At 49.1% G+C, this 22,901-nt stretch overlaps 1 protein-coding gene across 2 annotated transcripts in view; it reads left to right on the top strand.

Annotated features, from left to right (window-relative positions):
• Nucleotides 1-22,662, top strand: part of ZNF276 (zinc finger protein 276) — a 55,114-nt gene extending 32,452 nt beyond the window's left edge. For both annotated transcript variants that reach the window (XM_073583849.1, XM_073583856.1), the window contains exons 2-11: nucleotides 2,634-2,943; nucleotides 3,439-3,485; nucleotides 3,621-4,037; nucleotides 5,100-5,169; nucleotides 5,294-5,380; nucleotides 17,381-17,491; nucleotides 17,672-17,747; nucleotides 18,182-18,299; nucleotides 18,373-18,472; nucleotides 22,044-22,662. In XM_073583849.1, the coding sequence (XP_073439950.1) occupies nucleotides 2,634-2,943; nucleotides 3,439-3,485; nucleotides 3,621-4,037; nucleotides 5,100-5,169; nucleotides 5,294-5,380; nucleotides 17,381-17,491; nucleotides 17,672-17,747; nucleotides 18,182-18,299; nucleotides 18,373-18,472; nucleotides 22,044-22,317 (1,610 nt within the window). In that variant the 3' untranslated portion in view covers nucleotides 22,318-22,662. The remainder of the gene's footprint in view (nucleotides 1-2,633; nucleotides 2,944-3,438; nucleotides 3,486-3,620; nucleotides 4,038-5,099; nucleotides 5,170-5,293; nucleotides 5,381-17,380; nucleotides 17,492-17,671; nucleotides 17,748-18,181; nucleotides 18,300-18,372; nucleotides 18,473-22,043) is intronic.
• Nucleotides 22,663-22,901: the final 239 nt, after the last annotated feature.

The following is a 22,901-nucleotide window of genomic DNA, read 5'->3' on the forward strand; positions in this document are numbered from 1 at the left end:
GTAATGTATGCACACAGTGACTGCACCAGCAGAATAGTGAGTGCAGCTCTGGAGTATAATACAGGATGTAACTCAGGATCAGTAATGTAATGTATGTACACAGTGTCTGCACCAGCAGAATAGTGAGAGCAGCTCTGGAGTATAATACAGGATGTAACTCAGGATCAGTAATGTATGTACACAGTGACTGCACCAGCAGAATAGTGAGCGCAGCTCTGGGGTATAATACAGGATGTAACTCAGGATCAGTAATGTAATGTATGTACACAGTGACTACACCAGCAGAATAGTGAGTGCAGCTCTGGAGTATAATACAGGATGTAACTCAGGATCAGTAATGTAATGTGTGTACACAGTGACTGCACCAGCAGAATAGTGAGTGCAGCTCTGGAGTATAATACAGGATGTAACTCAGGATCAGTAATGTATGTACACAGTGACTGCACCAGCAGAATAGTGAGAGCAGCTCTGGAGTATAATACAGGATGTAACTCAGGGTCAGTAATGTGTGTACACAGTGACTGCACCAGCAGAATAGTGAGTGCAGCTCTGGAGTATAATACAGGATGTAACTCAGGATCAGTAATGTAATGTGTGTACACAGTGACTGCACCAGCAGAATAGTGAGTGCAGCTCTGGAGTATATTACAGGATGTAACTCAGGATCAGTAATGTATGTACACAGTGACTGCACCAGCAGAATAGTGAGAGCAGCTCTGGAGTATAATACAGGATGTAACTCAGGATCAGTAATGTATGTACACAGTGACTGCACCAGCAGAATAGTGAGAGCAGCTCTGGAGTATAATACAGGATGTAACTCAGGATCAGTAATGTAATGTATGTACACAGTGACTGCACCAGCAGAATAGTGAGTGCAGCTCTGGAGTATAATACAGGATGTAACTCAGGATCAGTAATGTAATGTGTGTACACAGTGACTGCACCAGCAGAATAGTGAGAGCAGCTCTGGAGTATAATACAGGATATAACTCAGGATCAGTAATGTAATGTATGTAAACAGTGACTGCACCAGCAGAATAGTGAGTGCTGCTCTGGAGTATAATACAGGATGTAACTCAGGATCAGTAATGTAATGTATGTACACAGTGACTGCACCAGCAGAATAGTGAGAGCAGCTCTGGGGTATAATACAGGGTGCAACTCGGGATCAGTAATGTATTGACTGCACCAGCAGAATAGTGAGTGCAGCTCTGGAGTATAATACAGGATGTAACTCAGGATCAGTAATGTGTGTACACAGTGACTGCACCAGCAGAATAGTGAGTGCAGCTCTGGAGTATAATACAGGATGTAACTCAGGATCAGTAATGTAATGTATGTACACAGTGACTGCAGCAGCAGAATAGTGAGTGCAGCTCTGGGTTAAAATACAGGATGTAACTCAGGATCAGTCATGTAATGTATGTACACAATGACTGCACCAGCAGAATAGTGAGTGCAGCTCTGGAGTATAATACAGGAGGTAACTCAGGATCAGTAATGTAATGTATGAACACAGTGACTGCACCTGCAGAATAGTGAGTGCAGCTCTGGGGTATAATACATGATGTAACTCAGGATCAGTAATGTAATGTCTGTACGCAGTGACTGCACTAGCAGAATAGTGAGTGCAGCTCTGGGGTATAATACAGGATTTAACTCAGGATCAGTACAGGATCAGTAATGTAATGTATGTACACAGTGACTGCACCAGCAGAATAGTGAGTGCAGCTCTGGAGTATAATACAGGATGTAACTCAGGATCAGTAATGTAATGTATGTACACAGTGACTGCACCAGCAGAATAGTGAGTGCAGCTCTGGAGTATAATACAGGATTTAACTCAGGATCAGTAATGCAATGTATGTACACAGTGACTGCACCAGCAGAATAGTGAGTGCAGCTCTGGAGTATAATACAGGATGTAACTCAGGATCAGTAATGTATGTACACAGTGACTGCACCAGCAGAATAGTGACTACAGCTCTGGGGTATAATACAGGAGGTAACTCAGGATCAGTAATGTAATGTATGTACACAGTGACTGCACCAGCAGAATAGTGAGTGCAGCTTTGGAGTATAATACAGGATGTAACTCAGGATCAGTAATGTATGTACACAGTGACTGCACCAGCAGAATAGTGACTACAGCTCTGGGGTATAATACAGGAGGTAACTCAGGATCAGTAATGTAATGTATGTACACAGTGACTGCACCAGCAGAATAGTGAGTGCAGCTCTGGGGTATAATACAGGATGTAACTCAGGATCAGTAATGTATGTACACAGTGACTGCACCAGCAGAATAGTGAGTGCAGCTCTGGAGTATAATACAGGATGTAACTCAGGATCAGTAATGTAATGTATGTACACAGTGACTGCACCAGCAGAATAGTGAGTGCAGCTCTGGAGTATAATACAGGATGTAACTCAGGATCAGTAATGTAATGTATGCACACAGTGACTGCACCAGCAGAATAGTGAGTGCAGCTCTGAGGTATGATAATAAACCTATGGCATCTCCATATGACAATGTCATCGATATCACATTTGTCGGGTGTTGCACAGAGCACATCTTGGCTGATAGATAAATTGCACTTTGTTTCCATCTTTGCCGTTTTTCCTTTCAGCCTTCGGCCGGACGCTGAGCTCCGATCACTGCCGGCTGTGCCATGGGAAGTTCTCTTCCCGCAGTCTGCGCCAGGTCTTTGGGAAGGTGCCGGTCACTAGTCGGAGCTCGGAGAAGCAGCGGAGGATGGAGCAGGTGTTCTTCGCTGACTTCCAGCAGCTGGTCGGCGTCTCCGTACAGCAGGACCCTCGGCTGCCGCAGTTCGTGTGTAAGAACTGCCATGCCCAATTCTACAAGTGCCGCAGCGTGCTACGCACCTTCATGCAGAGAGTGAATATCTCCCCGACCGCTCCGCACGGCAACGCCACAGGGTGGGTGCAGTAAGGTAAACTATGTATATTATATGCAGCATAAGTGGGATGATTTAGCGAATCCTGCTTTGAGCAGGGGGTTGGACCAGATGGCCCAGGAGGTCCCTTCCAACTCTACGATTCTATGATTCTATGATTCTATGACAGACAGACCCCCCTCACCAAGTTTAGGAGAATAGATGCCCCCCTATAGTTCTTCACTGGGTGGTCCTGCTGACGCTCTGCGGCATCGTCCAGGATCAGAGATCTCTAATATCCGCCGTCTAACTGGTCAGATGACATGGTGCAGTACCAGCCGAGACATGGGAGCGGATAGACGGAGGTGGAGGTCTTGCGTCTCACCATCGCAGACCTCGTGATGCATGGTGCAGTTATGGGGTGCACATGGGCTTTCATGGCAGCTGGGGCCCCATTGCGGACCCCCTTGTTTGCTTTGTATATGCGGCTGTGGTGCCAGTGATATATGACTTTTTATTTGTTGTTTTGCATTTTCAGTGATCACGTGCACAGTGCTGAGACTCTGAGCAGCGGGCCCTGCGCAGGTAAGGAGGATCCATTGCAGGGGCTGCACAGGCCTAATGCTTCTCACAGCTGAGCATTTGATACAATACAGCAGACTATCATGGCTGGAAAGCGATGCTGGTGCATTTGGTTCATATGTGATTCTACATTTCCAGATCTGATCACCTCAAGCCCCGAGTGCATGACCGGTCTGGTGAACTGGACCCATCGCCACGCGGGCGGATGCGCCTCCGTGCCCAGCTTGCAGCGAGTGCTTTCCGCACAATACTGTGGCGTCATTCGGGCAGTATGGGGCTGCAACGAGGGGCACGATTACATCATGGACACAGACTCCGACCTCACAGAAGTGCAGCAAGATACGGAAAATCCAAAGGCACAAAGTGGAAATGGGCCTCATACCGTCAGAGCTGCAGACACTGCCACATTGGGGTATATGCTGCCGGACAGGATGGACGCCTCCCCGGCTGTTGCTGATATTGGAAGGGAAGGGTACCCTCCAGCCCAGATCAGATGGCCCGCACTTCCCCTGGAGACCCCGATGGCCCTGTGTCCCGAGACAGATTCAGCGCAGGGTAAGATGGCCGGAGCCGATCGCCATTCATGTCGCATAAACGTAATCAATTAGTCTTTACAAAAACTTAATAAAGTAAAAGTGAAATATATTAAATATCAGTGCAGCCACCGAGACATTATATCATATAATACACTCCAGAGCTGCACTCACTATTCTGCTGGTGCAGTCACTATGTACATACATTACATTACTGATCCTGAGTTACATCCTGTATTATACTCCAGAGCTGCACTCACTATTCTGCTGGTGCAGTCACTGTGTACATACATTACATTACTGATCCTGAGTTACCGCCTGTATTATACCCCAGAGCAGGCACTCACTATTCTACTGGTGCAGTCACTGTGTACATACATTACTGATCCTGAGTTACATCCTGTATTATACCCCAGAGCTGCACTCACTATTCTGCTGGTGCAGTCACTGTGTACATAAATTACTGATCCTGAGTTACATCCTGTATTATACTACAAAGCTGCACTCACTATTCTGCTGGTGCAGTCACTGTGTACATACATTACATTACTGATCCTGAGTTACCTCCTGTATTATACTCCAGAGCTGCACTCACTATTCTGCTGGTGCAGTCACTGTGTACATACATTACTGATCCTGAGTTACATCCTGTATTATACTCCAGAGCTGCACTCACTATTCTGCTGGTGCAGTCACTGTGCACATACATTACATTACTGATCCTGAGTTACATCCTGCATTATACCCCAGAGCTGCAGTCACTACTCTGCTGGTGCAGTCACTGTGTACATACATTACACTACTGATCCTCAGTTACATCCTATATTATACCCCAGAGCTGCACTCACTATTCTGTTGGTGCAGTCACTGTGTACATACATTACACTACTGATCCTCAGTTACATCCTGTATTATACTCTGGAGCTTTATGATTTTGCATGTTTCCTAGCCCCATGGAATAAATGGCGCTATAGTAATAATAAATAAAGAATAATACAGTAACTGTGCCGTGTAGTTTGCACATGTATGAGGCTGACTCCCGGTGCCGCTGCAGCCTTCTGTGAGTTCTTCTTTCTTCCTGCAGGATATGATGGTAGAACGTCTCCTGTGACTACTGATCCTACAAGGGATGTGGACATCGACCTGTCAGACGGGTGAGGATGTTCTTGTATGTATGAAAGTTCTCTTTCCAGCGTGGACTTTGGGCGTTCAGACTGGGTTATACTGGTGCCTATAGTGCTCCGGTGTCTACTGTAATGGCATTTTCTTCTCATATAGTGACTGCCACAGCAGAGATGCCGGAGAACGCAGAGCAGACGCCTTATTGTCTTCAGATGACTCCTTTGAACCATATCCAGAGAAGAGGTAAACTGTTGTGGGACATGATGGTGGGATCCATGAGCCGGGAATGAAAAATGATGGGTCTGCAATGGTTGAAGATTTCCATCTTGTAAACCATAATAATTCCCCTTCTCTGTTTTCTGTCACCTTCAATTGTGCCCTCTGGAACTCTTAGTCAGTGTTTAACAAACTCTCCATCTCCATGACTTTTTCATTTCTAACTCCTTTAACCTTCTGGATTATAATGATACATTGCAATGTGCCCTGGAGGAAGCTGCACTGCCTACACATAGAACAACTCGGCACAGATGGCGGAAACCCTGGCACACGCTGCAAACACATCTTCTCCAGCGTTGCTCCAGGTGCACCAAATGTCTGTGGAGAAAATCCAATTTGGCTGAAGATTTCATGCATTATAAGTTTATGCTTAAAACATACAACTCTGCCGTTCACCTCTCGAAGCAAGGCTATTTCAACACCTCACTATCCAACAATCCTAAACGACTCTGACACTTTTCATTCCCTCTCAATCCAAGAGTACCATCCTCCACCATCAACTTTTCAGCGCTGACAAAGAAAATACTGACCATATCAGACAGGCAATTTCCTCCAAATCTCCTAATGTATTGTCTTCCCTCCCCCACTGCATCTAGCTCACTTTCTGGTGTGAACCGGTCAGAGAAAAAGAAGTGACCAGGCTCCTTGAATCTTCTTACCCTATTAACTGCACTAGTGACCCTATTCCCTCACATCTCCTCCAGTCTCTTTTCCCGGCTGTCAACACTCACCTAACTTTGATATCTTTCCCTCATCATTTAAATAAGCCATCATACATCCATTACTTAAAAAACATCCTTCAACCAGAACTGCAGCTGCTAACTACAGACCAGTCTCTATTCTTCCTTCCATCTCTAAACTCCTGGAATACTTGGTCCACTCCTGTCTTATCCGCTATCTCTCATATCAGTCTTTTCTTGATCTGGTTTCCGCTCTTTACGCTCTACTGAAACTGCCCTCACTAAAGTCTCTAATGATCTACTATTAGCTAAATCCAATGTGTGTGGTTCCACCATTACTCCCCCGCAGCATGCCTGCTGTCTTGGGGTCATACCTGATTCCGAGCCTTCCTTCATCACCCACATCCACTCACCTGTTCATGTCACCTACACCTCAAAAACATCTCGAGACTTTGACTTTTTCTCCTTCGACTCATTGGGGGACACAGAGACTGTGGGTGTGTGCTTCTGCCGTCTGGAGGCTGACACTAAGTATACAAAAAAAGAGTTAGCTCCTCCTCCGCCGCATACACCCTCGCCCCCAGACCGGGCGTAACTCAGTTTTTGCTTAGTGTCTGATGGAGGCACACGCAGTCTGGAGCTCCAGACTAGATTTTTTTTTTTTTTTTTTTTTTTTGGTCTCTTTCTATGAAGATAAGATAGGGGCGACGGATCCTATAGAGAGGGTCCGATCTCCCCAAATCATCAACGGGCGACCACGTGTGAGTAACCCTCCACGTGTTTTCTCTCCCGCACCGAGGGACACATCTGGGACTTTTCCCCAGACAACCATTTTTCTTTGTTATTTTTTAAAGAGGTGGAACGCATCCTGATAAGAGGATTCGGTTCCCCATGAACCCCAGCGGGCGAGCACGTGTGAGTGATCCTCCACGTTGTTACTCTCCTGCAACGTGGGAATGCATTAATGCCCCTACCACCCCTAGGTAGGAGACCAGGGGTGGTCCTGGAGGCGCAGGTGAGCCAAGGGATAGAAGCGTTGAAGACCGGGTAGCCTCCCCCTCCCTGCCCAGGGATGGGGTTGAGAGCACCACAGACCCACGGCGGCCCGGCTCACCTTCTTGGTTGATGGGCGTGGAGTGCGGCTGCGGCCCCCGCTGTAATGGTGACCGGGGAGCTCCCGCCCTCCTCCCTCGAACGCCGCACGTGTAGTGCGGCCAGAAGCGGCGGCTGTGGTCCCCGCTGTATGGGGAGTTCCGCGCGCCTGCCCGCCGACTTCCGGGGGTAGTCGGAAGCCCCGCCCACTAACTTCCGGGGGCGGAGAGCGGCGGGCGCGCGCAGTTACCGGGGAGCTCCCGCCCTCCTCCCTCGAATGCCGCACGTGTAGTGCAGCCAGAAGCGGCGGCTGTGGTCCCCGCTGTATGGGGAGGTCCGGAGTTCCGCGCGCCCGCCCGCCGACTTCCGGGGGTAGCCGGAAGCCCCGCCCACTAACTTCCGGGGGCGGAGAGCGGCGGGCGCGCACAGTTACCGGAGAGCTCCGCCTCCCTCCCCCTCCTCATTTCCTCGCGAAGTGCGGCCGGAAGCCGCCGCCTATCTCCCGGAGTGCGCCGCAAGTGCCCCGACGAGTAACGCCGCACGCCCCGTGGAAGAGACGCAAGGTGGACATTACCGGTGGGTGAGTGCAACCCCGTTTCGAGTGCCGCACTAGTGGTCAAGGAAGGGGTTATCCTCCTCCTCCTACCCTACCCTGCAATATGTCTGGCAAAGGGTAAGCTCATTCTTTCCTATATGCTGTTTGCGTTTCCTGTGGGGTCAGGCTGCCTAAGGCGCAGCCGGATAAATTTTGTGAAGCCTGCGAGTCGGAGCGAGCCCAGGAGCCCCCCATTGTTGCAGAGCCCAGAAGTCAGGACCCCCCAGAATGGGCGGTGTCTTTATCACACTCTATGATGTCCCTTACAAGGGCAATTGAGTCTCTTCGAGGCCCGGGCAGGGACAAGGATGGTGGTCTGCCAGCGGAAGACAGCTCGTCCACGTCTCAGGACCCTCCGACCGTTAGAGGCCGCTCCAGCACCAGACAAGCTCATAGCAAAAGAGCTCGTTCCCCGTCGGCCGGACCCTCTGGGGCTTCGGCGGCGGGTATTAGGGCATCTCGTTCCCCGTCGCCGAGCTCGGGAAGCGAGCAGGATGAGGGCGAGGAGGAGGGAGAGGAGGCCTGGAATCCAGAAAGCCTGGGATACCAAGACTCGGTGGACAGCCTCATTGAGGCAGTCAACCAGACATTAGAGATCGAGGACGATGTGTCCACGGCCTCAGGTCACAAGGTCTCCTTCAAGAAGACCAGGCGACCGCATAGAAGGTTTGCCACGCATCCGGAGTTCGAGGAGCTAGTCCAGAAACATAGGGAACACCCGGATAAGCGTTTTGCAATGCAAAAAGCGCTGCAAGCAAAGTATCCGTTTCCTCCTGAACTCCATAAAGGATGGGTGGAGTCGCCAGTAGTGGACCCACCGGTATCACGTTTGGCGTCAAGATCGCTATTGTCGATACCCAGCGGTTCTTCTATCAAGGACCCAACTGATCGCCTTATAGAGGGGCTTGCCCGCTCAGTGTATGAGGCAGCGGGGTCGGCCCTGGCCCCCTCCTTTGCGGCTACTTGGGTGGCTAAGGCCATGGTTTCATGGGCGGACGCTCTGCATAATGCCCTCCAAGACAGAGATCTGCCTGCGGAGGTCTTGGAGGTTACAAATCAGATATCAGGGGCAAGTGATTTTCTCGTCAGCGCCTCTCTGGACGCGGCCGAGTGTTCTGCTGTGGCAGCAGCAAATGCGATCGCCGTTAGGCGAGCATTATAGCTGAGATTGTGGAAAGCGGATTCTATCTCCAAAAAATCCTTGACCTCATTGCCTTTTCAGGGCAATCGGTTGTTCGGTGAGAAGCTTGATAAGCTTATCTCAGAAGCCACGGGGGGGGGGGAGGAGTAGTTTCCTCCCGCAGCAGAGGACTTGGCCAGCATTCAGGCAGACACAGAGGCGTTTTCGGCCCTTTCGTAACCCCTGGAGGGGGACTTCGGCCAGAGCATCCACCTCCGCAAATGATGGTCAGATTAGGGAAAGGCAAACCTCTTACAGAGCCAATCCGCTGGGCAGAGGCCGAGGCCGTTTGCCCAGAACGAGGGGGGCCAGATCCCAAAAGCCTCCAGCAAAATGACTCGAGGCGCTTCGTACCTACGGACGACAGGGTGGGCGGACGCCTACTAAGGTTCAGCCACGTTTGGGTCGCAGTGGCACGCGACGCTTGGGTGGCAGAACTGATATCGTCCGGGTACAAGATAGAGTTTGTCGGACTCCCGCCACGGCGATTCTTTCATTCCCGGTTTTCCGGAACAGTATCGCAGGCAGAGGGTTTGTTACAGGCCATAATGACGCTACGGCGCAACGGGGTCATTGTCCCAGTGCCGAAAAGCGAAGAGGCACAAGGTTTTTACTCCAACCTGTTTTCGGTCCCCAAAAAAGACGGGACAGTAAGGCCAGTACTAGATCTAAAAATCCTGAACAAATTCATCAGAGTCAGGCGGTTCCGGATGGAATCCCTCCGTTCGGTCATTGCAGCCATGGATCCAGGGGAGTTCCTGGCCTCGATCGATGTGCAGGATGCATATCTGCACATTCCGATTTTTCCTCCACACCAGAGGTTCCTGCGTTTTGCGATCGGAGGGCGACATTTTCAATTTGTTGCTCTGCCCTTCGGTCTGGCCACTGCTCCCAGAGTCTTTACGAAGATAATGGCGGTGGTTATGGCCATCCTGCATGCTCGGGGCATAACGGTACTACCTTACCTGGACGACCTGTTGGTAAAGGGGCCGTCGTTTCAGGCGTGCCAGGAGAATGTCAGTATCACGCTGGATACCCTGGCCCGTCTAGGCTGGTTGATCAATCGGAGCAAGTCGTCCTTGGTTCCAGCCCAAAGAATCGTGTTCCTAGGCATGATTTTCGACACCTCCCGGGGGCTGGTGATCCTCCCTCAGGACAAGGCGCGAAAAATCAAGCAAGGAGTACGGAACCTTCTGCAGCCGGGCACCAGACCCATCCGGTACGGCATGAGTGTGTTGGGCAGAATGGTGGCGGCGATGGAGGCAATCCCGTTTGCCCAGTTCCATCTCCGTCCGCTTCAGCATGCGCTCTTGTCAGCATGGGACCGGAGGCTGCTGTCTCTCAGTCATCGGTGCAAGTTGTCTCCGCTGGTCCGACATTCACTCCGGTGGTGGACTCGCGACTCGTCCCTGGTCCAGGGGAAACCTTTTCCCCCGGAGCAGTGGTTGGTGGTGACGACCGATGCAAGCCTGCATGGTTGGGGAGCAGTTTTCCAGAGTCACACAGCCCAGGGGCGGTGGTCCATTCAGGAGATAATTCTCCCGATCAACATTCTGGAGATACGGGCAATACGATTGGCCCTGCAACATTTCCAGTGTTTCCTGAGACACCGGCCGGTGCGCATTCAGTCGGACAATGCTACAGCAGTAGCATATGTCAACCATCAAGGGGGCACACGCAGCCAGGCAGCCATGCGCGAGGTCGGGCTGGTACTGCGTTGGGCAGAGAAGAACCGCGTGGTAATTTCAGCCGTGCACATTCCGGGAGTCGAAAACTGGGTGGCAGATTTTCTCAGCCGACAGAGGGTCGCGGCAGGGGAATGGTCCCTGCATCCCGAGGTCTTTCAACAGATCTGCCAACGGTGGGGGACACCGGACGTGGACCTTATGGCATCCAGAGAGAACGCCAAAGTACAAAGGTTCGTCGCTCGATCCCTCGACCCGCAGGCAATCGCAGCAGACGTTCTGGTGCTTCCGTGGAGCCAGTTTCGTCTCCCGTACTTGTTCCCCCCGCTACCTCTGCTTCCAAGAGTCATCAGGAAGTTAAGGAGAGAGAAGGTTCCAGCAATTCTGCTGGCCCCAGACTGGCCTCGGCGGGCCTGGTATGCAGATCTGGTTCAGCTAGTGGTGGACGTACCCTGGCGTCTCCCAGATCGGCCGGACTTGCTGTCCCAGGGGCCGATCTACCATCCGAACTTAGGGGCCCTGTGTTTGACGGCGTGGCCATTGAATCTTGGCTGTTAACACAGGCAGGATTCAGGCGCGATGTGGTAGCCACGATGGTGAGTGCCCGAAAGCCTTCCTCGGCGAGAGTATATCATCGGACTTGGGAAGTTGGTGTAGAGATCGCGGAGTGGCTCCTCTGGTTTTTTCGATCCCCAACGTACTGGCTTTTCTGCAGGCAGGGCTGGACGCAGGATTGGCTCCGAGTTCGCTCAGAACGCAGATCTCGGCTCTGTCGGTGCTTTTCCAACGAAAGGTCGCTTCGGTCTGGCAGGTTAGGACGTTTATGCAGGGGGTCGCACATTTAGTACCCCCCTATAAAGCGCCAACGGAATCATGGGACCTGAACTTGGTGCTCAGGGCCCTTCAGGAGGCTCCTTTCGAACCGTTACAAGAAGTCTCCTTACCTTACCTGTCCAGGAAGGTCGTTTTTCTGGTAGCTATTACGTCTATTAGGCGGGTTTCGGAATTGGCGGCTTTATCTTGTAAACCGCCGTTCCTGACCTTTTATAAGGATAAGGTAGTTTTAAGGCCAGCTCCTCCCTTCTTGCCGAAGGTTGTCTCTGCATTCCATATCAACGAAGACATTGTCTTACCCTCGTTTTGCCCGGCACCGGTGCACAGGGTAGAAAAGGCATTGCACACCTTGGATCTGGTGAGAGCTCTTAGGAGGTATGTGACAAGGACAGCTCCTTTCCGCCGGACAGACTCTCTATTCGTGATCCCAGAAGGGCGGTGGAAGGGGCTCGCTGCGTCCAAAGCGACTTTGGCCAGATGGGTTCGCCTGACGGTCCAAGAATCTTATGAAATTAGTGGCACGCCGGTTCCGGCAGGGATCAAGGCACACTCGGCTCGAGCAGTGGGTGCCTCATGGGCACTGCGACACCAAGCTTCAGCGGAACAGGTGTGCAAAGCAGCTACCTGGTCCAGCTTGCATACGTTTGTCAAACATTATAACGTACATACCCAGGCATCCTCGGATGCAAGCCTGGGAAGAAAGATTCTCCAGGCAGCAGTTGCGCACCTCTAATCGGGGGCGCAAAATAGCATGGATTGGGTGAGCTAAGATCCCGCCCAGGGACTGCTTTAGAACGTCCCACAGTCTCTGTGTCCCCCAATGAGTCGAAGGAGAAACATGGATTTTTGTGAGTACTCACCGTAAAATCCTTTTCTCCGAGACGCTCATTGGGGGACACAGCACCCACCCTACTAGCCAGTTGACTTTTGCTTATTTTGAGTTATACAAATCCTTATGTAAGGATCAGGGTGGTCCCTTTTCCAGACGTATAATTTCTTGCCTGAATTTAAGGCGCGTTCTCCTACTGCTTATGCACTAAACTGAGTTACGCCCGGTCTGGGGGCGAGGGTGTATGCGGCGGAGGAGGAGCTAACTCTTTTTTTGTATACTTAGTGTCAGCCTCCAGACGGCAGAAGCACACACCCACAGTCTCTGTGTCCCCCAATGAGCGTCTCGGAGAAAAGGATTTTACGGTGAGTACTCACAAAAATCCATGTTTCTCACCTTTGACTCTGCAAAAACTTTTACTGTAGCTCTTACTCATTCTCGTCTGGAATACAGCAAATCTCTACCAATCGGTCTCTCTCTTACTAAACTCTCCCCTCTCCAATCCATCCTGAATGTAGCAGCCAGGATCATATTGCAAGATCAGCCTCCCACTTGTGGAGATATGAATCCAGAGAGGGGAACGTCTCCTCCAGCATCGTAGAGAAGGATAACAATATTCCTCCCTCATACATGTCTCCAACCAGTGGTATTCCTAGGGATTTCCAGTTACGAATCTGGAGGTCCAGAATACACATCTCCAAAGTCTCTATGGGGGCTTTAGACAGCGCCAAATTAATAATATGCAGTTTATTGATTAGAATGCTCCACACTCCCAGCACTGTTTCCACCGTTGGTGGCAGACACAATTTCCTATCATCGCCGGAATTAGGCCCGGTAATGTTATGCTAGTAAAAAAACAATGCAACATTTGGGGATTTTACGAGATGTTTCTCGATTTCTATCCAGTGTCTGTCATCCTTATCATTCCACATCAACCTCAGTTGTTCAAATATGGCTGCCCTATAATACCTCACCCTTGAGGGGCAGCACAGTCCTCCCTCTTTTATTAGGATATGTAATATATCTGCTTTAACTCTGTGCTGTTTTTCCTTCCATATATACTTTAAAATGATTGTTTGTAACGCTTTGAGGAATACGTACAGTATCTGGGGGATTATGAACATTGTTACAGACGCTGTTCTTCCTAACCAGGACATGTCGTGTTGTCTCATGTGCAGCATGTCGCCTTTGATCTTCTGTCTCAGAGCCTCATAATTTAATGAGAGCATTCTATCTACTGCGGTGGCTAAGTGGATTCCAAGATAGGTTATGTTTTCATTATCCCACTTAAAGGGGAACTTAGTTTTAAGGTTTACAGGGTGCGGCACGGAGGGTGTTAGATTCAGATTTTGGCATTTAGGGACATTCCGTTTATAATATGATACTTGGGTAAAGGAGTCTATCACTTCCATTACGCTATTGACCGACTCTTCGGGATTGATAAGGGATAAAATAATGTAGCCCGATTTTGTGCTCTACATTACCAATTAATACCAGCTATCCCAGGGTGTGATCTGATTTTTTTCAGTTAAGGGTTCGATTAATAACACAAATATTTTGGGAGAGAGTGGGCACCCCTGCCTCGTTCCATTAGTGATATCAAATGTGCCTGACATCATTCCTGAACTAAGAACTAAAGCTGACGGGTTACAGTATAGAGGGGCGACGGCTCGGAGTGTAGAGGGGCGACGGCTCGGAGTGTAGAGGGGCGACGGCTCGGAGTGTAGAGGGGCGACGGCTCGGAGTGTAGAGGGGCGACGGCTCGGAGTGTAGAGGGGCGACGGCTCGGAGTGTAGAGGGGCGACGGCTCGGAGTGTAGAGGGGCGACGGCTCGGAGTGTAGAGGGGCGACGGCTCGGAGTGTAGAGGGGCGACGGCTCGGAGTGTAGAGGGGCGACGGCTCGGAGTGTAGAGGGGCGACGGCTCGGAGTGTAGAGGGGCGACGGCTCGGAGTGTAGAGGGGCGACGGCTCGGAGTGTAGAGGGGCGACGGCTCGGAGTGTAGAGGGGCGACGGCTCGGAGTGTAGAGGGGCGACGGCTCGGAGTGTAGCGGGGCGACGGCTCGGAGTGTAGCGGGGCGACGGCTCGGAGTATAGAGGGCTCGAAGTATATTACGGTCAAACCCAAATCTGGACAGCACTTTGAAAAAGAGCCCCCAGTGCACCCGATCAAACGCCTTTTCGGCATCTAAAGAGAGTAGAATAGAGGGGGTCCGGCTCACCCCGGCTCTATGGATGATATCGATCATCCTCCTCGTACCATCCAGTGGCTGTCTAGATTTAACAAACCCCACTTGGTCTTTCTGCACTAAGGCCGGGATTATTTCCGAGATCCTATTAGCCAGGATTTTGGAGTAAATTTTAAGGTCTGTATTTCAATAATGAAATCGGCCTAAAATTGACGGTCCAATCAGGGTTTTTTCCTGGTTTGGGGAGGGGTATAATTGTTGCCTGAATCATCTCTTTTGGAATTTTCCCGGTTTGCATAAAATTTTGGAAAATTACCGTCATGTGAGGTTTTACTATGTCTTGAAATATTTATAAGTATTCTCTCGTTAGACCCTCAGGGCCGGGGGACTTGTTGTTTTTCTTTCCTATTTGTTTGCTGCATTTCTGTTTGGGATATTGGTGACTCAATATGTGTAATGTGTGCTCGGGTATTTTAGGAAGTTTTACGCTCTCTAAGAACTGATTTATTAATTGGGAGGTGGGTTGTGGGATTGCGGTATTTTCCTGTAGATTATAGAGTGAGGAGGAATAATAATGTGAGAAGGTATTGGCGATTTCCTTTGGGTTATTTATTACGTTTTTTTGGTCGTCCTGTATGTGGGATAATCTTTGTTTGGTCATTTTGGCTCTGATTTCATTGGCTAATATTTTGCCCGCTTTGTTTCCCTGCCAGTAATATTTGGCTTTGCTTTTCCGTAGATTGTGCTCATATTTGTGTTGTTAGTTGGTATAATTCTTACCTTAGTTTCTGTAATTCTTGGAATATTGTGTTTGTGGGGCTATGTTTGTGTCTCTTCTAGTGTAGGTATGTTTGATTAATTTCCTCTATTTGGCGTAGTGTCGCTTTTTTATTTTGGGACGCTATTTGGGATGTAATTAGGTAGTTATTTAGTCCATGGGAAATATGTCGGGTAGTTGTATCTCTATGATTTGGCAGGAGATGGGGCATGGTCCGACCAGGTGATGTTCCCTATCGCGGCCGTTTGAATGTCCTGTAATAACCATTTATCTGTGACCATTAGGTCAATTCTGGAACAACCTCTATGTGAGTGTGAGTAGAAGGTGTAATCCCGCTCGGAGGCTGCAGAACCCTCCAGACATCGTAGAGATCTTCAGCTAGGAGGGTCTGTGAGCGTGATCGGGCATTTTCTTTCTTTTGAGGGGGTACTTATTTATCAATGTTAGGACAGGGGGTGATATTAAAATCCCCACAGATAAACATGGCGCCTTTTTTAACTTTTGCTACTACCGCCAGGGTGTCTTTAATAAATAAAACCTGCCTGGAGTTAGGGGCGTAAATAGACACAATGGTGTAGGTCTTGTTATTGATGGTGCAGACTAAGGGGACGTATCTGCCCTCATCGTCCACTACACTGGTGATTAGCTGGAAAGCGACAGTGTTCTTTATCGCAATTACTACTCCTCTTCTTTTTTTTTTTTGTCAATTGCATGAGAATGAAATACATTTGGGAAGTTCCTATGCTGCAGTCTGGGGGCGCCGGTGCTATTTAGGTGGGTTACTTCTGCTTTTAGGGATTGGGCCTCTTTCCATATCAGGGATCTTTTGAACGTACTATTCAGTCCCTTCATGGCCTCTGGGGGGAAAGCAGGACCTGGGTGGCTCCGTTCTTGGTGATGACCACTGGGTAGCCTCATTTGTACACGATCCCATAGGATCTTGGTGGCTGTGAAGAATTCCCGCCTTCTGTTCAGGGTGACGGTGGAGAGGTCGGTGAACACCAGGATGCTCTTGAACCTTTCCCGGAGCTCCGGTCCGCACGCTGCTGCCTTACCGATGGCTTCTTTGAAGTGGTACAAATGATGCCTGGCAATTACATCCCTGGGCACAGAGGCGGGGGCAATTTTGGGTTTGGGGATTCTGTGCGCTCTGTCTATTATGAGGTCTCGCTGTTCCGCCTCATAATAGACCTTTTTTTTTAGTGCGGTAAAGTAATCCGTTAGGAACTCCTTCAACGCGTCAGCAGCAACGCTTTCTGGAGTCCCCCTGGAGTGCAGATTGTTGCGTCTGGAGCGGTCCTCCAGCTTCAGTTTTAGAGCAGTGATCTACTCATCTGCCTCATTGTGGGCTGTGGTGACTCCTCCAGCTTTTCCTCAATATGGGCTGTTCTGTCCCCTATGTGCCCAAAGTCTTTCTGCAGTGAAGGCTGAGGTAATGTCTGTGTATGGCCACTTTAGATCTCCTCCTAGCAGGGACTTTAGTGTGGTCTCTGTGACGGGGATGGAGAGGTGCCCTATGTCAGGTGCGGGTGCATATACTTACGGTTTAGCGTCTGTTTTCTCCGGGATCCTGGGTGATCTGCCTGCTTCCTTCTTTGCCTGCTCCGTTGTGCTGAGGATCCTCTTCTGTGAGGTCCGATTATGCTTCAGGAGATCAGAGTACTCCACAACGCCGCCGGCTGCATGGTAAGTGCCGCGGCGGCTATCTTGGATTTTCCCGGGCGCCGGTAAGAAGACCGGTATTCTGCCTGGTGCTGCTCCTGGTGACACACCCCATTGTTTCCCGGACCGTGCCTGAAGTTGTGGTGAGCAATGATGCAGGTTTCTCCTGCCATTGTCCACTGCTTTGAGCTACTGAAGGAGCACAGAGCCAGCGCTGCCTGTGTCCGCTCAGCTCCTCATCCGGACACGCTACCCCAATCACCTCACGTATATAAATATTCCTGTTTTGCCCTTCCAAATCTGATCCTTTGTAGCATCTGTTCACACACCCTCCATGAACTTAATAGATGTCCGGTTCATGCATCTTTGTCTTGAATTCACCTTCTGGTTGCGGTATTACTTTTGTACGGTTTATACCTTCACTTCCTTCTTTTCTGGATTCTAGGCCCCGGCTTAGGAAGACCAGACCGAGGAAAAGCCAGAAATCCCAAGAGCCCAAAGTAAGGAAGAAGCCGGGACCAAAACCGGGCTGGAAGAAGAAGATTAAGCGAGAGAGGTCAGAGTGATGTCTGGGACCGAAGGGCACTGTCCGCATTCTGCCTCAGTTACGTGTCTCATACAAGACGCCGGGGTGCCAGTAAAATGTTATGGGGCCTCCTAACTTTCCCTGCAGAGGATGTTGAGTTTTTGGGGTCTTATACAATAAGACATCTTAGTGATTCATTCTGTTTTGCAGAGAGGAGCTCCCCACAATCTACAAGTGTCCTTACCAAGGCTGCACTGCCGTCTATCGAGGAGCCGATGGGATGAAGGTAAATAAATCGGACAGCCTGGGCAATGGAGGTTTTGGAAGGAACCTAAAATAGAGTTGGTGCTGATCAATTTGCGCTTCCCAGTCCATCTGCCATGGCTGCGCTCAGTAGCCACTGGATAGAGCGGGAGAGCCGCCTCTCACCTTTTGGTCAGATGCCTTGACGCTGCATCATGGCAGTCCGGCTGCTGTCTTCCAAAATCAGCGTCACATCTGTCCCCAGTCCGTGTGGGGTGCTGGAGGTCAAACTATTCACTTCCCAGAAGAACCCCTGGACTGGTATTGCGCTGTGTCTGGTAGAAAGCAGCCATGTTTTTCTAATTCTGCACAACCAGAGCAGCTTCTGCACCCTGCGTTCATCACATCACTGTTGTTCCATGCAGAGGATTACTTTTAATTTTTGCAGTAGGACAATGTCATGATTTTTTGTTACAGAAGCACATCAAGGAACATCATGAAGAGGTGCGGGAGCGGCCGTGCCCTCACCCCGGCTGCAACAAGGTGTTCATGATAGATCGCTACCTGCAGAGACACGTGAAGCTGATCCACACCGGTGAGCGCTGCGCCTCCTCCATCCTGCACGTCTCCAACCTCTTCTGCCTAATGCCCCCTATTTCTTCCCCCAGAGGAGAGGAATTACATCTGTGACCAGTGCGGACAGGCGTTCAAGCAAAGGAAGCATTTATCTGTGCATCAGATGAGGCACTCGGGAGCTAAACCCTTACAGTAAGTGTCGCCTCTGTTCCTCAGTCTCAGATCTGGGTTGCCTTTTCTTACATCTTTCTTGTGCTGTCCCTCGGTTATTCCTCCTACAAATGTACAGTGGGTACGGAAAGTATTCAGACCCCTTTAAATTTTTCACTCTTTGTTTCATTGCAGCCATTTGGTAAATTCAAAAAAGTTCATTTTTTCTCATTATTGTACACTCTGCTCCCCATCTTGATTGAAAAAAAAAATGTAGAAATTGTTCCAAATTTATTAAAAAAGAAAAACTGAAATATCACATGGTCATAAGTATTCAGACCCTTTGCTCAGACACTCATATGTAAGTCACATTCTGTCCATTTCCTTGTGATTCTTCTTAGATGATTCTACTCCTTCAGAGTCCAGCTGTGTTTAATTAAACTGATAGGACTTGATTTGTAAAGGCGCACACCTGTCTATATGAGACCTCACAGCACACAGGGCATGTCAGACCAAATGAGAATCATGAGGTCAAAGGAACTGGCCAAGAAGCTCAGAGACAGAATTGTGGCAAGGCAAAGATCTGGCCAAGGTTACAAAAGAATTTCTGCAGTACTCAAGGTTCCTAAGAGCACAGTGGCCTCCATAATCCTTAAATGGAAGAAGTTTGGGACCACCAGAAGTCTTCCTAGACCTGGCCGTCAAGCAATCGTGGGAGAAGAGCCTTGGTGAGAGACGTAAAGAAGAACCTCAACATCACTGTGACTGAGCTCCACAGATGCAGTAGGGAGATGGGAGAAAGTCCACAGAGTCACCTATCACTGCAGCCCTCCACCAGTCAGACCTTTATGGCAGAGCGGCCCGACGGAAGCCTCTCCTCAGTGCCAGACATATGAAAGCCTGCATAGAGATTGCTAAAACACATGACGGACTCCCAGACTATGAGATATAAGATTCTCTGGTCTGATGTCAGTCAAGATGGGGTGCAGAGTGTACATTAATGAGGAAAAAATTGAACTTTTTTGAATTTTATCAAATGGCTGCAATGAAACAAAGAGTGAAAAATTGTAAAGGGGTCTGAATACTTTCCGTACCCACTGTTTAAAGAAATTGACTGCTGGGCAGTATCTCTTCTTTTTTTAGGATTCTTTTCACAGACCTTGTAGCGGTGATTGTAAAATTTAAAGATGACATATTTCCATTGTTTTTGGGGTTTTTTGGCAAAAAAAAAATATATTTTTTCATCTTTTACATTTTAACCCCTTTATGACCTATGACGTATACGTATGTCAATATGCAAAAACCCAGACTCATATTGATGCGTTAGTTAGAAACCTACACTTGGCCGCTGCTAGACAACTCCAAAATGCACATATTCAAAAAGGAGAACAATAGGAGTGTTTTTTTATAAATATAGCACAAAATCTTTATTAGACAAATTGAAAAAAATCAAACATGCGGATTTCGAGCGCGATTGTCGGAAGCGCTTGTTAAATGTGGCAGGTGGATCGCGATTCCACCCGCGGCTATTGCGGGCACATGTCAGCGGTTCAAAACAGCTGACGTACCGGGAAAGATGTGGGCTCACCGCCGGAGCACACGTCAAAGGGAGGGTAGACCGACATTGGCGTAACTATACACCCGATGTCGGAAAGGGGTTAAGGTTGGAAACCTTGGTCAAGGTTATCTGAGCACACAAATCTCTAAGGATGCCCAAACTCTTGCATCAACTCCTTTTCCTTTTTGTAATTTTTAAAATGTAAAAGATTTTTTTTTTTTTTTGCGTAAAATACAAAGGAAATGTCATATTTATCTTTAGGCCTTTTAGACATCATTTCATCTTCAACTTGCTCAACTGTTCACAATAACAGTAATTTTCACTAGGGGTTGTCCAAACTTTTACATCTGGATGGGTATGGGTGTCTGTCTCTGTGGGGGTCTGTATGTCTTGGTGTCTCAATGGGTGGGTGTCTGTACTTACATATACACTCACTGGCCACTTTATTAGGTACACCATGCTAGTAAGGGGTTGGACCCCCTTTTGCCTTCAGAACTGCCTCAATTCTTCGTGGCAGAGATTCAACAAGGTGCTGGAAGCATTCCTCAGAGATTTTGGACCATATTGACATGATGGCATCACACAGTTGGCGCAGATTTGTCGGCTGCACATCCCTCATGCGAATCTCCCGTTCCACCACATCCCAAAGATGCTCTATTGGATTGAGATCTGGTGACTGAGGAGGCCATTTGAGTACAGTAAACTCATTGTCATGTTCAAGAAACCAATCTGAGATGATTCGAGCTTTATGACATGGCGCATTATCCTGCTGAAAGTAGCCATCAGATGTTGGGTACATTGTGGTCATAAAGGGATGGACATGGTCAGCAACAATACTCAGGTAGGCTGTGGCGTTGCAACGATGCTCAATTGGTACCAAGGGGCCCAAAGAGTGCCCAGAAAAAATTCCCCACACCATGACACCACCACCACCAGCCTGAACCGTTGATACAAGGCAGGATGGATCCATGCTTTCATGTTGTTTACGCCAAATTCTGACCCTACCATCCGAATGTCGCAGCAGAAATCGAGACTCATCAGACCAGGCAACGTTTTTCCAATCTTCTACTGTCCAATTTCGATGAGCTTGTGCAAATTGTAGCCTCAGTTTCCTGTTCTTAGCTGAGAGGAGTGGTACCCGGTGTGGTCTTCTGCTGCTGTAGCCCATCTGCCTCAAAGTTCGACGCACTGTGCGTTCAGAGATGCTCTTCTGCCTACCTTGGTTGTAACGGGTGGCAATTTGAGTCACTGTTGCCTTTCTATCAGCTCGAACCAGTCTGCCCATTCTCCTCTGACCTCTGGCATCAACAAGGCATTTCCGGCCACAGAACTGCCGCTCACTGGATTTTTTTTCTTTTTCGGACCATTCTCTGTAAACCCTAGAGATGGTTGTGCGTGAAAATCCCAGTAGATCAGCAGTTTCTGAAATACTCAGACCAGCCCTTCTGGCACCAACAATCTTGCCACGTTCAAAGGCACTCAAATCACCTTTCTTCCCCATACTGATGCTCGGTTTGAACTGCAGGAGATTGTCTTGACCATGTCTACATGCCTAAATGCACTGAGTTGCCGCCATGTGATTGGCTGATTAGAAATTAAGTCTTAACACACAGTTGGACAGGTGTACCTAATAAAGTGGCCAGTGAGTGTATGTATGCAACGTGATATCCTATGAATCCATACCTCGGCTCACTGTCTGTGACTGACTTACAATACAAGTGAATGTTCCCAGACTTTCTGCTGTGGTGTATAATATTCTATTGTTCTCTACTTCACCGTCACTACTACAGCTCCTGCATCCTCGTCCTGCGCTTTAGTCTCTCGCCCGTCTATCTGTCCCCTACAGAATACGTATCAGCCAGCAGGGGATGTATGGACGTGACTGCAGAGTCATGGGGTTTAGTCTGGGCAGTGGAGCTGGAGGCACAGGGCAGAGGAGCTGGAGGCACAGGGCAGAAGATGTGCAGGCACTGGGCAGGGGAGCTGCAGTGAGTTTTGGATTTGCTGCCTGTCTCTCTTCTGCCAGGGTCTCATCCTTGTATTTTCTCCTATCAGATGTGAAGTGTGCGGTTTCCAATGCCGGCAGAGGGCGTCCCTGAAATACCACATGACCAAGCACAAGGCCGAGGCAGACCTGGAGTTTGCATGTGACCAGTGTGGAAAGCGCTTTGAGAAGGCCCATAACCTCAATGTTCACATGTCCATGGTTCATCCACTCACCCAGAGCCCTGCAAAGCCCCCGGATACAGAACCGGACGCCCCTTCTGGAACCATGGAAGGACAAGCAATGAAACCAGAAGCTGCGCCGCAGCAGCCGCTCCCCATCTGAGGAAGAAGAGAAGCCACATACGTTTTTGTATTGCTTTTAGGGTTTTCTGTACAGGTCCGCAAGTGCAGACAATATGTACAAAGTGTCACAGAACTCGTCCACGGGCACCTAACTTTGTGTTTTTTTTTATCTGTCCAAAGCACTGTGATGAGGGCTGGACTGGTGTTATGCACCCTGTGGCTCTCCGGACCCCGGATAACCACAGGACTGTGGAAATTGTGGCCTAGCACTGTCGATACACAGGCTGCTGCAGAGCAGTGCGCCCTCCCCTCTAGTGAGCGTACATAGACCCCGACTAATTTATGATAACAGGTATGAAAGATTTTGAATAAATTATTTACAAGAGTTGATGGATCAGTGATGGATATTGGGGCACAAACGGAAAATGTCACTTCACACGTCAAATTTTTCAGTATAACTTTTATTTTATAGAAACTAATATGTGCACTTTATGCATTGTGTGCTGACCATAGGCAGCGCTGGCTTCATGGTTTTTTATTTTTTAACTTTTATTTTGTTATGGAAAGCTCTGCTCTCCTGGGATTGTCCATCTAGTCAGGGGTGATGAGTGCCATCAATCGCTG

The sequence above is a fragment of the Dendrobates tinctorius genome, unplaced genomic scaffold, assembly GCF_039654945.1.
Source record: "Dendrobates tinctorius isolate UK_male_01 unplaced genomic scaffold, ASM3965494v1 ptg000009l, whole genome shotgun sequence".
In the NCBI taxonomy this organism is placed as follows: domain Eukaryota; kingdom Metazoa; phylum Chordata; class Amphibia; order Anura; family Dendrobatidae; genus Dendrobates; species Dendrobates tinctorius.